This window comes from Bos taurus, chromosome X, assembly GCF_002263795.3.
Source record: "Bos taurus isolate L1 Dominette 01449 registration number 42190680 breed Hereford chromosome X, ARS-UCD2.0, whole genome shotgun sequence".
In the NCBI taxonomy this organism is placed as follows: domain Eukaryota; kingdom Metazoa; phylum Chordata; class Mammalia; order Artiodactyla; family Bovidae; genus Bos; species Bos taurus.
The window spans coordinates 66,988,725-67,003,361 of NC_037357.1; the positions used below are offsets into that span (position 1 = coordinate 66,988,725).

The 14,637-nt window shown below is 35.6% G+C and overlaps 1 protein-coding gene across 7 annotated transcripts in view; it reads right to left on the minus strand.

The window, feature by feature from the left end:
- The window catches only part of ZNF711 (zinc finger protein 711), a 30,737-nt gene extending 16,425 nt beyond the window's left edge, over positions 1-14,312 (minus strand). Inside the window, exons 1-5 of one of the 7 annotated variants that reach the window (XM_024988064.2) lie at positions 13,980-14,311; positions 12,123-12,250; positions 11,033-11,289; positions 10,555-10,659; positions 3,935-4,477 (exon numbers count right to left, since the gene is read on the minus strand). In XM_024988064.2, the coding sequence (XP_024843832.1) occupies positions 3,935-4,477; positions 10,555-10,633 (622 nt within the window). In that variant the 5' untranslated portion in view covers positions 10,634-10,659; positions 11,033-11,289; positions 12,123-12,250; positions 13,980-14,311. Of the gene's footprint in view, positions 1-3,934; positions 4,478-10,554; positions 12,251-13,206 lie in introns of those variants that run through there. The other 6 variants (XM_010821809.4, XM_059883444.1, XM_059883443.1 and 3 more) reach the window with 6 other exon arrangements.
- Between the last annotated feature and the right edge of the window lie 325 nt (positions 14,313-14,637).

The following is a 14,637-nucleotide window of genomic DNA, read 5'->3' on the forward strand; positions in this document are numbered from 1 at the left end:
TGTTCATAGAAGATGATAAAGTTATTAGATATGTTAGTGTACAGTTTTAGTTTTAGAGATAAACTACCAACTTCAAGATTTATTCTATATTCTTCATTACAGAAAGTACAAAGTTAACAAAGACTTAACAGGCAATCAACAGGCTTTAGAGATAGATTCTAAGTCTTTTCTTAATACAGATAATACTCAAAATACCTAAAATTCAAGCTTAACCTTTTTGTTTGTTATAAGGTTTACAACATTCAAGTCCCACAGTGTTGTTTCTCAGTCTACATGTCATCCCAGCTAGTAATAAGTGGGTAATATTTTACACAACACAGAATTCTACTGGTGCTAAATATAACATTAAAATAGTAAGGTGCATTATTTACCAGTCCCCATAAACTGTGGTATCATTCAACATTCTTCTATAGACCATTGGTACAATTTGATTAAAATTTCATTTTAGTAAAATGTATGATATAATATTCCTTTAAAAAACTAAGTAGGCTTTTTAATGCACCCCTTTCTTGTTACATCTACCAAAAAATTAATATGGTGAATATGATATTATCAGTATAGAGTACAGCTGACTCTTGAACAATGCAGGGCTTAGGGGCACTGAAGCTATACACAGTTGAAAATTATATATACCTTTAGAGTTGGCCCTCCATATCTGTAGTTCTACATTTGCAGACTCAATCAACCTCAGATTATGTAATACTATAGTATATATTTATTGAAAAGAATCCTTGTATTAGTGGACCCACACAGTTCAGACCTGTGTTGTTAAAGGGTCAACTATATACTGATGTACCACAGGAATGGGATAAGGCAATGTATAATGGATCCAGAAGGCAATGGCAACCCACTCCAGTACTCTTGCCTGGAAAATCCCACAGACTGAGAAGCCTGGTAGGCTACAGTCCATGGGGTCGCAAAGAGTCGGACACGACTGAGTGACTTCACTTTATTACACAATGATGAAACAAACAAAAATGAATAATAATTAAATTACAAAGGTGTTCTACTCCTATGTGTATATATCGAAGAGATCTAAAATCTATGTGCACAAAATCTTGTACATGAATGTTCAGGGCAGCATTATTCACAACAGCACAAAAGTGGAAACAACCCAAACGTCTATTAACCAATGAACTGATAAAATATATATCCATATAATGAAATATATGGATATAGTCATCAATATATAGGAATGAAGGACTGACCCATGGTACAACATGGATGATCTTTGAAAGCATTATACTAAGTAAAAGGAGTCACACACAAAAGGCCATATATTATACCATTACATTTACATAAAATGTTGAAAACAACAAATCTATAGAGACAGAAACTGGATTAGTGGTTGCCTGAAGGGTGAGTGGACTAGGGGAGTGACTGCTCAAGGGCATGAGGATTTCTTTTTGGGGTAAGAAAAAATTCTAAAATTGATTATGGTGATACAATTAATTCTGTGAATATATGAAAAATCACTGATGAACATCTCAAATGAGTGAATTGTATGGCATGTGAATATCTCAATAAAGTTGTTATATTAAAAAATGCAAAGGTATTAACTTTTCCCTTTTATCCCTGAAATTGGTAAGGTTTCATGATATCTCCCATAATGACCATACCAATATATTTTTCTTTACACAAAACTATTTTCCTGAAAGAAATAAAAACTGATTTTATAGATAAAAAACAACTCTGAATGCATTATATTGGTTGATTATTTAAAGGACTCTCCTTTCTCCAATGAAGTTTTTCATAAAGGAAATCATCACCCACAAGTGTCTTATGGGTGTTAGGTATTTTTAAAGAAAACACGTGGGACAACTTTAGACAGATACAGTTATCCTATATTAATTTCCAAGTTACTTAGCACAAGTGGAATAGCCTAACTATCTGTTAAGATAAAGAAATTGTGACATTTGGTCTGAAAGTGGAAAAAACTTAAGATGTACCTCAGAGACTGAGAGAAGACAAACTCCCTACCACTAAAACCCAGCTGCTGATGAGATTTCCTTATAGGGATTCAGGAACAAGATAAAAGTCTGTTTTAAGTTCTCAATTTTATCTCTTAGAGTAGTTGAAGATATCTTGGAAAAAAGCCAGAGAACTTTTAAAATTAACATTGAGACCTCTCAAGACAATTTATTCTTCAACTTCTGAAGATTTAATGGTCAACAAAACCCAAGAGGTAAAAACATGAATTAAAGATTAAGAGATGAAGAAAAAAAAGGACAGACTAAATCAAACTAGAGTAAAATAAAATAAATGAAAATGGTAAGATAGAGTGATCTGGGTGGTGAGAAAATAAACGATATAAAACATTTCATTTTTGTATATCCTATTTTCTACAATAAAAATTATTTATGTTTAAAAGGTATTTATTTAAAAATTGTTAGTTTCTTTACTAATGATTAAGGAGGTAATTAATCTCCAGTCTGAATTCCCCTAAAATGACCCCACAGCAGTTCCAGTATTATTTGAGTAACACAATGTTCCTTATAGTTATCAGTCTATTAGACTAGAAGGACAGAAGTCTTTTGCACTTGACACATATGGTAACATAAAGATAAATATTTTAAATTAAAATAGTCTAGAAAGTTAAACTTTTGCAGAATCAAATCACAGAAGATATGTTGAGATATGACTATTCACAATACATATAACGTCTAAATTTTAGACCACTTTAATACCAAAGAGTTTAATTTGACAAGTATCCTTTTAAAGGCATACTGAATTTGTTTTGGTACAGAAAGACTTTCGACTTTTGCCACACCGTTTTAGAAAACCATAATCACAGTTTTGCTTTTTAAAAAAAAAAAAATGTCAGGTTAAGATGTAAATATGGAGCTGCTTTAGTAATCCACATCAATTGAAAAAGAATAATAACATTTGCACAGTCTTTTAGTGGCTTAAATTATTCGCTTCAAAACAATATAAATATTCACTTTGAAGTGCTTATAGAGGAAAAAAGTTAACACATCAGACTTCAGAATCATATTTACAAATTAAATATAATTTGCTTTTAGTTTTAAATTCACTGATACACATACATAACATACAATCATTTTATATATACATACACATATTCTACCTGTTAATTCACTTCTCAATCAACCATTTTTTATTTAAAAAAAGAAAAGAACAAAAATCCTCCCTTGAAAAGTGAAATCGTCATCTAATCTTTACTCCTTCTAGCATGATGCTTTCAAATTTTATAAGGAATAGATCCACTTCTTCCTCAAGCTCCACCAATAACTTATCATAAGATTTCTATTATTGCTGCTATTCAGGCAAACCTACCACTTGAAATGAGAACAAGATACTTCTATCTTCTTCATTCAGGTAGAATGTCTTAAGAACATCATAAAGTCAGGCTGATCTAAATTTGTTTTAAGTATTTTGCATAGACTATACACACACATAAACAGACAACAGAAAATAAACACAGGCAGAACTGTAGAATACAATCTGAGTTGATTATTTACTTTTCAAGTATTTAATTAGAAAAACTAATTACACATTTCTTAACATGTTATGCTTAAATTCCTAAGCAAAACTGAAATGCCAACTCCACTATCTGTCAAATTAAAGAGAAAGCGGTGGTTGCATACAATTACCCATTTTTAAATACATATATTTACCATTAAAATTTTGTGTCATTTAATGTTCTTTTTGAACCTTCCAAATTCATACTTTTATTCTAAGATATTAATAAATTGCATTAATTTACTCCATTGTGGGTATGAATTTTCAGAGTAATTTAAAAACATGAGCAAATTCAAAAACCATCTGAACAACACAGCTTTGAAAAAAATTATTTTTCAAAAAGATTACCCCCATGACTTTTATTGAACACATCTCCCATCCCAGAAAACCTGTTCATGTTATACATAAATAAATTTCTACCAAGTAATTATGGAACTTAAATGTCACTTACAAGATATCATTAAGTAGTCTTCAGAAGTGCTCTTGACATCATCATCATCATCATCTTCAGTTTTAATAGTAACTGTAGAACCAGGAACACCACCAGCTGCTTGAATCACAGTTTCTGTATCTGAATTAGTTACAAGAACCTCCTCTGAAACCACTGTGGGAGAGTCAACTCCTGAAACACAATCTTGGACCACATGTTCCAAGTGTCCATCAGGACCAGTAACAAGATCAGCCACAAAAACCTGCTCAGGTACTCTAACAGTTTCTGTAATTAGCTCAGACGTCAAGATGTGATCACCATCATCTTCCTCTAAGTCCTCTTCAATAGCAACATCAGCCTCAAGTACAGCTTCAGGAACAATTACACCTTCTGTTACTACATCAGTCTCAGTGATGATATCAGGCCCATGGACAACTTCAGCTGCAAGGCCATGATCAAGAGTTATCCCACCATCTGTGACAACATCAGAAACTAATACAGCTTCAGGAACTGAAACAACAATATGGTCTCCATCGATATGCGCAGTACCAGTCATTCCAGCAACTACAATACAAATTATCCAAAGAAAGTAATCTTATTAATTAAAAGTATTTATATATCAGATGACATAAAATAGTTTTTAAATTAGAAATAGTCCTCGGAAAATTAGTATTTTAAAGAACCACTGATAATTAACTGCCGTAAAAACCCCCACCAACCAGGAACTGAGGGGGAAGTGAAAGAAAATAATGTTAGTAAAATCTAAGTTAAAACCTTAAAAATAATATACTTTATTTTGAAGTAAAACAAAAAAGCCACAGTGAGATACTGAACAGCTAAAAAAAAAGAAATAACACCACAGGTTGGTGAGGATGCAGAGAAACTGAATCTCTCATATGTAATGGTAGCAGCCACTCGAAAATCATTTGGCACTTTCTTACAAAAAACATGTGTACTTACCAATACAACCTAACAATTGCACTCTGCAGCATTTCTCCCATAGTTACTAAAATATGTTTACACACAAAAAAAAACATGAATATCCGTAACAACGCATAGTAGATATTATTTCTAGTAGCAAAAGAAAAATACAACTCAAATGTTTACAGCATGCAAATGATTGGTTAAGCCATCTTTGGCACATCCTCACTATGGAATACTACTCATCAATAAAAAAGGGACAAACTACTGATACATTAACAACCTGAATCAGCTGCCAGAAAATTGTGCTGAGTGAAAAAATTCAATTACAACATACAATATACTGCATAATGTATAAATGGAGTCATTTATATAACATTCTCAAAATTCTAAAAGCATAGAGATGGAGTATAGATAACAGTTGCCAAGGATGGGGGTGTATGTGAATATTTTGGTATAGCACATACACGGTGATGGACATCATAAATACATGCTCACTGTGTATCTTCACTGTGGTGGTGTCTATACAAATCTATGCTATGCTATGCTAAGTCACTTCAGTCGTGTCCGACTCTGTGTGACACCATAGACAGTAGCCCACCAGGCTGCCCCGTCCCTGGGATTCTCCAGGCAAGAACACTGGAGTGGATTGCCATTTCCTTCTCCAATGCATGAAAGTGAAAAGTGAAAGTGAAGTCGCTCAGTCGGGTCCGACTCTTAGCGACCCCATGGACTGTAGCCTACCAGGCTCCTCCGTCCATGGGATTTTCCAGGCAAGAGTACTGGAGTGGGGTGCCATTGCCTTCTCCAATACAAATTTATATATGGAACAAAATTGCACAGACCCATATACACTCACACACACACAAGTGGTGAAAACTGAATGAGGTCTGTAGTCTAGATAACAGTAATGCACCAATGTTAATTTCCCGTTTTTAATATTGTACTAAGATGTCACCATTGCAGAAACATATGAGTAAAGCGTTTATAGGACCCTATACACTAGTTTTTCTATTTCCTGTGAGTCTAGCATTTCAAAAAGTTAAAGTTAAACTAAAAAGGACACAAAACCATGAAAGGTTGCTAATACATTAAATTGAGTTAATAAAATATGACAGCTTAATACATTAGACAATACGTATTATAAACATGAAAGTCTCTGAACTTCTTTATTTTAAAGAAGTTCAGAGACTTAAAAATAAAGAAGTTCAGAGACTTCTTTATTTTAAAAATGGAAAGCATCTTTTAACATCTGATTTGGGGAGAAGAAAACTCATTTTAGATAAATATTTGGTTTATTTTAAAAAAACACACAAATAGACTCTGAATTGTATTAAATTCTAAACTAGTAAATTGTAGGAATAAAGCTTTAAATAACATTTATCTTGAGCAGCATGGTAAACGCCAACTCCTACCCTCTTGTAAATATTATAAGAGCGTAAAATTCCTTCACAAGTAATTCTGTTACATTCTGCCTCTGAAGTGATGCAGTAAACAAATTAATAGTTTATGGACCAAGTTATAAGAAAATTACCTACAAGAATCCAGTACAAAGCCTTTTCTACATAATGATCACTTTCTATACAGTAATAATCTGAAAGAGTGCAATTTGTTACATGGTTCACTACTATTAACCAATTCATTATGGAAGATTGCTGGTAAATTAGGATGGAGACCAGTGAACACATTAAAAAATAAGGTGAAAAGGCAAAGTTACTTTTCAACCCTTCTGAAGTTTTCTCACTATTCTCAAATTCTCACCGAAACCACATTACCCAAAAGGACACAGCCTCAACCTTGAAAATTAGTAGACAAAGGGAGTGTGTATAGAATAAGAACTTTCTACTCACTTTTTACTCCACTGGTCATTTTTGTAGACAGGGAGACAGTGAGGGTTCAAATTTAGTATTCAACCAGACTGAAAATGTGTTTTTTAGCAAGGAAAAATTAAATGCTAAGCCTATAAAATTCACAGTATTGAAATTCTATGTATATGAATGACAACATTAATACTGTATAAAATTTTTTCATAAATTAGACTTAAAGTGCGGGAAATTCCATTTATTTAAGAACACAGCTAGAAAATAGTTTGTTTCCTAAAGGTAGACACTAAAGAAGGATGGAAGGACAGAATAATGCTAGTGCTGGCTTGGGTTCAGATTAACCTGTTTGGGAGGATTCTAATAAGATGGAATAAGTGCTTTTCAGTTTACCTAGTTTTTACTCTAGCAGGAACTTACATGTTAAAATAAATCAGATATAAACCAAAAAAATCCAAACATGCTTGTTTACCCTGAACTAAATAATTTAAGAATCTTAGACCAAGAATTGATGAGTTCCCACAGGGTACTGGCAGAAATTCAGACCATGATCCAAAATGCTTTTCATTAAATTCTGCTCTTTCCTCTTATCAACTCATTTGAAATTCCACTGAATTGCTAGACAAAGTTATTTATTTTAGCTACACATTAGCTATATTTATTATTGAATATTATGCACCAAGTAACTCAGTATTTTACATATAATATCTCATTTAAGCCTCAGAACTATGAAATAAGGGGAGTGTTATTATCTCCACTTTAAACACAAACAAACTACAGTTTAGAGAGATTAAATAAGCTTGCCCAAGGTTCAAGCTGGGAACTGAATGCATTTTTTTTTTTTACTCTAGACTGGCTTTTTTAACTTGCCTAAATGAGGAAAACAGAATTTACTTACTCTAGAGACTGATTTTTAAGAAATTTATAGGGCTAATCAAGTGAGTCACTACTAAAGGAATAGATTGAAAGAGAAAGAATAAAAAGACCTACCATATAGTGACTTATTTAAAATTCAAGGCATTTAGTAAGCAGCATTAAAAGGCATTAAAATTTTATCTCGCTAGGTAGCAAACTATAAACAATATGAAAAAAAAATCTTTTAAAAGTGTGAAATCAATTAGATGACTTGATAACAGTTAAGAAACAAGTCATTATTCCAAGCATTTCCCTTCTTACTAAAGTTGCTTAAATTAAATGTGAATAGCTGAATTTCACCAGAAAGCATAATATTTGGTATTTTGGGGGTATGTCTTGGGCCACCACATACCACTATTTTGCTACTAAGTCTCAAAGCAATATGGGCTTCCTAGGTGGATCGGTAGTAATAAATCCACATTTGATCCCTGTGTCGGGAAGATTCCCTCAAGAAGGCAAGGGCAACCTACTCCAGTATTCTTGCTTGGTAAGTCCCATGGACAGAGGAGCCTGGTGGTCTATAGTCCATGAGGTCACAGAGTTGGACACAACTAAGCAACTGAATACACATGCACACGCACGCTCAAAGCAGTATGGACTTTTTTTAGCAATAAAATCTTAAACAATTAGATTCAACAGCACAGATTCCAAGGACAACTATTATACTGAGACATGCACAAGTTATCACATAAAGCATACTATTGTAAAATTTAAAGTATCCTTGAAAAGAAACTGGTCCAATAAATTTCTGAATTAAATTAATAGTTCAGACTCAATATAGTAGCCATTTCATACCAACCAAAAACAGAGAATTTAGAGATTCTATACCACATAGTGTGTTTACTTAGCTAGCTCTATCTATGTATGCTACACTCATGTTTCACAAGTATCATTAATTTCTGGGTTTGTAGATATCTAAGTTTTTAAGCTAGCAAAAATTTAAAGAGAATGTATCTAATTTCTAATCAAATTTTAGAATTTGGAAACCTTAGTATTAGATATAAGGGATTAATTAAGCCTCAAGACAGCGAGGAGGAAAAATGCAAAGAAAGCTAAGAGGAACACCAAGTAAAAATTCACCAGCACCAGACATTTTTCCAATCTTTGAAAGGAATCAAGCTTTGCTTGCTAATGGGCAACTTCTTCAGGAGTGCGGATGGGAGGGATTTCTGGGACTGTATCAGATGCCATAGGGTAAGTAATATTTTGTATAAAATGGACAAAATACTGTATTTCTTCCATAAAAAATCTTATTTTGCATCATTTATTTTCAGATTCCAGATATAAAAGATGTCATATAATATTTCTCCTTCTCTGTCTGACTTCAGTCACAGAGACTCACACACTTAAGAGAATGAACTTATGGCTGCTGAGGGGGGAAGGATGGGGGCAAGGCATAGTTGACGAGTTTGGAATGGACATATACACACTGCTGCATTTAAAATGGATAACCAACAAGGACCTACTGTAAAGCACATGGAACTCTGCTCACTTGGCAGCATGGATGGGAGGGGAGTTTGGGGGAGAATGGAAACATGTATATGTATGGCTGATTCTCTTTGCTGTTCCCCTGAAACTATCACAACATTGTTAATTGGCTATACCCCAAAGGAAAAAGTTTAAAAAATACCTTATTTTTAAAAGGTAAAAAGTTAAGATTATACTTAATATATACTTAAAATATATATACATATACTGAAATATATATTTCAGTATATAAAATAATATATACTGAAAATTATTATAAACTTATTATACTGAATTTCAAGTGTTCCATAATTTGAAAAACTTATCTCTTGCAAGGTATTCACAAAATTCTTTTTAAAATCTCTTACACCTCAGTCTTTTGCCTTCTTCTAGAGTTTATTCACATACTTTTTCCACCTAAAATCACTTTTAGGTCATCTATAATCAAAAAACTCACTTCTGACTCTTTAAGCAGAGTAAATCCATGATTCCTTTTTGTGTCATCAATTAACTACAACTCCTACCATATTAAATTTGGAGAGGACATTTAATGTTATCTAGCCCAACCCACTCATAAAAGTGAATTAAGTAATTTGCCTAAGTTTACATAGATAATTAATAAGACTGCCAAGACTAGAATCTAGTTCTGAGTCTCATTACAGTGGGCTTTACAACATGAGACAAAATAACATATTCAACCATATTATCTAAAAATAGTATAGCCTTTTCTTAATTGAGCAAAGTATCCTCTTTGTAGTCTCCCATTTCTAATTGTATCTTTAACATTCCACAATATCTCATGCTTCTGTTTACATTTTATCCCAATTTACCATTTGTCTCTTCTACACTCACTTTGATCTTTTGTGTAAGTCTTAACCACTCTATCACTGCCACTTATACTTCAGATACCTCTCTCTTCTATCATTCAGACTGACCTTGCCCAAATTCAGATTATTTGCTGTTGAGGGTGTCTTATCATTTTCATCAAAATGACTACTGTTAAGAGGCCACTGAAAAATCTCGTCACAAAAATAGGGATTTTTTTTTTTTTTTTCAAGAAAAGAAAAAGGTAATGCTATCAGTGAGAACTTTCTAAGTATATGGCATCAGAATACAATTAATCATCTAGTGCAAGATATTCCTCTATCACTATATAAGCATCTAACTTCTTTGAAATGATGAAAGTACTTCCATTTCCAGCTTTATTAACAATGCAACTTAAAATGTATTTTATATTTTAACATTTTCTAACATGAGAACTACTGTAAGTATTTATATAAACTGTTTTTCATTTCCAATGATGTATTACCACTATATTCCAAGTTTGCTTACTTCAATCTACCCACAAAATTATAAGAATGATTTTAACTAGACTATTGACACATAGATTTACTTAAATAAGCCCTACAAATGTATTTTCCTGGCAAAGGAACAAGTTTTCATTGTAATTCTCCCCTTCCCCAATAGAGTTTTGATATTTAGTTACAAATAAAAAATACAACAAAGAAAATGCTTTACCAAAATCCTGCATAATCATGGTATGGGCCATTCTAGAGTCTGATGTGTGCAATCCAAGACTTCCACCACCTGGATCCATACTTAGTAAAGTTCATTCACAAATCTCTGTAAAAGAAGTGTTTTTTTAAAATAGTTTAAATGCATTTAGGTCAAAGTCAATTGTTTTGAGAAAAATGCAATTGAAAATGTGCCTCTCAACCAGGTGTGCAAATCTCATTACAAAGGAAAACAAAGCAAACAAACAAAAGAAACCTTGTTTTATGCTTTATGTGACAACCATAAATAAAAGAAGGGTCAGTGGAAGTAAACCAAAGATAATGGAGAAGAAGCACAAAGGGTGATGAGCCACAGGGAAGTGATAGACGCAAGCAAAAGAACAAAATTGTAGTATTGAGGTTCCAGTTAAAATATAGGTTATTAAAAAGGAAGAAAAAGAACAAGATGACAACAGACAGTAGTTGGGGTATTTATACATTACTAGAGGACTCAGGTGTCTAGTATTAGTGCATTTCATCCAGTGGCTCTCATCCATTTCTTCCAGACCCAGCTCAGCCCTGCAGCGTAGCTCTGCAGATAAACTTGTGTTTCACCTCTGGCTCCCGGGGTTCTACTTATAATGAAAAATGTTCTATCCCAGTTTCCCTGGAGTTCTTTGAGCCAGTAAGGACTTCTTGCCTTACTCTACTACAATCTCTTGGCTCACAGTTTTGAGGACTCATGAAACATGACTGCTTCCTAAATGTAGTAGAGATAAGATCAATCACATACAAACATTTAGCAAATTGTTTCTTTCAGAATAGCTTTTACTTGTCAATTTTTTCATTAATAATTAATAAAGCTATACTAGCCTCATGCTAGTTTTGGAAGCAAGGGCTCAACCTATTTCATTTCAAATGATTTATACTATATTTAAGATCAACAGATAGTATGGAACCTAAAATTAGATTCTGTTACTTAATGTTATTTCTTAAAACTATATGTATACTTTACTCTCAGATACAAGCTTCTAAGCAAATCAACCAAAAAATCTGTAAATTTTATAGAACATTTCCTCATTTTTAGTTAGAAATGTTTAATAGATTTGGCTTAATCTATTCTTAAGTACAGGAGATCACTAAGATTTTTTTTTTCCCTTGCCTCAAAGTTCTATAGGTGTACAGAAGGCAGGAAAGTCTCACAGAGTAATCTTTATCAACATTTGAGTCATGTATCTCAAAATCCTACAGCAGTAGGTGACATCTCTGTATATTACAATGATTCAAACAAAATTACTTTATGTGTGAGCACATTCTGAGCTGTATTTCTGTTATCTTTTTTAAACACCACATTGTTTTCTGCCTTCAAAATGAAGTCAAGAGAGTTCACAAACTACCTGGGTCTTCAGAGAGAGAAATTAAAATGCCATAATTACTTATTTCCAACATTTAAAACAGTGTACTATTTTAAATTTAATTAGAATAAATGCTTTATCACATAACCAACAGAACAATTACAAATGCCTTTAAAATGTTTTAAACAGTTAATTTTGCTTAATTATTAAATAAAACATGAAGTAATTTGTTAATCACCTTAATATGAGTATCCTGAAGAAACTGTAGATTTTCTTACATATTGTAAAATAAAATCTGCAGCATTTTGTTTTTGTTATTTTTCCTTCTGAACTACGTTATTTTCTTTGGAAGAACGTTCTTTTTACCTATTGTAAAAATACATTCACAATTAGATACCTTAAAACATTTTAAACTGAATCTCTGACACAACTTGAGAATTTTTCTTTACACTTTAATGTACAGGGTGAGATTGGGAAGGATTCATATGCTCAAAACCGTTAACCTAAAAAGCAACCAAAGGGATTCCAACAGAAATAACTACCTACAACGTTACTTCACTTAGAATCCAACCATCTGATTAAGCCAAAATCTTTCCTAAAGCATATTTTAAAAATCACTAGCAACATTTTATTTTGGAAAGTAAAAGAGAACCAACCAAGGGCAAGCTTTATTCTTGCCAAATCCATAGGAAAAAAATCTGCACTAGTGTTCAATGAAGTGTAAAAATTTTAACACAGTGCAACTCTTACAGGAATTATCACACTTTAAGAATATCAAATAAACTGGACCACCTTTTTCCCCATATAGAAAGTTTCAATAAGATCAATAACGAATGGGGTATGAGAACAGCAGTGTGTTAGGATTCAGTAGCCAGGCTTCTCAGTATTCTGAAGAGCATATTTCACATCCTTATTGAATGGAGGTAACCACCAAATACTCTTCAAGAAAACATCTTTCCCTTAGTTTATGTGGAGCAGAAATCACAGAACAAAAATCAAAGCAAAACAAAAAACAAACACCCCCCCCCCCCCCCCACCAAGCACACATTTTACTCTCATTCGTCTTCTCTGAACAGATTATTCAGGGCCTAGCTTCTAGATGATGTAAATAGGGTGAGGGACAGGAGAAAAATCCTAAGGCGGCAGAACAAGAGAATGTGAAAGTAGTATAAGCAGAGATAGGAGACAAAGGAGCCCTGGCAAGTAGCAGTATTGCAGCTTTGGACGCAACCCTCTTCCCGCATCAGTCTCCCTTTCCCACGACCACGCCAAGTTTCAATCATTCTGAGCAGAACGCACACACGTGCCCTCCCATACATTACCCATCTCCCTGGATCTTCAACCAAATGAGAACCTTCGCAGTGGAAAGGCAGAAAGCGAAGAGACAAGAATACCCTTTCCCCTCCTCCCTCACTTGGTGCAGCAGTCGCCACCGATACTACCCACGCCGTGCTGCCCAACCCCTCACCATCCTGCTCCCTTTGCCCCGCTACACGGGAGACGGCGGCAGGGAACCAAAATGGTGGTGTTTTAGCAAAGGCGACAGTTGCCGCACACGGCCCCCACCCCCACCGCAGGCTCTGACGGCTCCCTAGCCCCTAAAATGCCCGATTCGGTGCCACCCTCTCGCAAACGCCGTTATCCCTCGCGCTTTCCAAGGTTACCAACCGCTGCTGGCGGGGACGGGGGCGGGAGCGAGATGGGGGAAGTGCAGCTGAGAGGAATGGGGGGGGGGGTAGTGTCGCCGAGAGAAAATGCCAGGGGGCCGCCGCATTCTTCACCGTTTTGTTTTCCGCCATTTTCCCGTCACCCTAAACCACCGACGGCCTCCACGACGGCTCTAGCCCCCGCGGGCTGTGGCCTCGGGGAAAAACAGGGCAGCTGAAGGAGAAGTAATTCTCTCAATTCCCCCAGCCACCCGCTGCTGAGGAGAAACACTGTCTACCCGAGGGGAGGGAACGCTTAGGGACTAGACGCCACTTCCATTGTTCCCGTCGCCCTACACTACGCGCTGGGTGCGAGCCTCTCCTCAACCGAGCGACACTGAGAGCAGCCGACCCAAGTGCCTGTACTCTCTCCTCAGGAGTCTCCTTACCTGCCGCCGCCGCCGCCAGTTGGATTCTGACCGCGCTCCGGATTTCTGCGGGGGGCGGCAGCTGTGGATCAGCCAGCTCCTCACATTCGGGTTTCCGAGGTTCCGCAGCTCGAGCCAATCACAAGCTACTCTGCGTCTGGGAGGCGCGCCGCCTAGTCCTGTTTTATACCGCGCCTGACTTGCTGAGGTTGCATTACGTCACGCTCCCCTTGCTGCAGGGTAGGGGGCCGCGGGGGGGAGCGCGCACGCGCGCGCGATCGATCGAGAAGCCCGCGCTGGGTTTCTGCCCGGAGACCCCGCGGACTTGCGAGTCGAGGCTGTAGCGCCGGGCGAGTCTCAGTGCGCAAGCCTGGATTTTGGCGCGACCCTGAGGTGTTTCCGTGGGGAGATGTTTTGTTTTCCAGGGTTTCTAAAGGAGAGGAAGAGGGAGAGGTGGGGAAATCAATATGCGAATGGCCATCCACTGAACCTCTCGTAGATGTTGAATAAGGTTTAAAAAAAACCAGTCCTACCCTCGAGGATTTGACCAGTTAGGTTGACCTGAGTGATAAGAAGTATATTTCCCCGAAATGAAACCCTTATGTATTTTGCAGTTTCCCTCCTTCATTCTTTTTATATTTCCTCGTGAAGTCGCTCAGTCGTGTCAGACTCTTTGTGA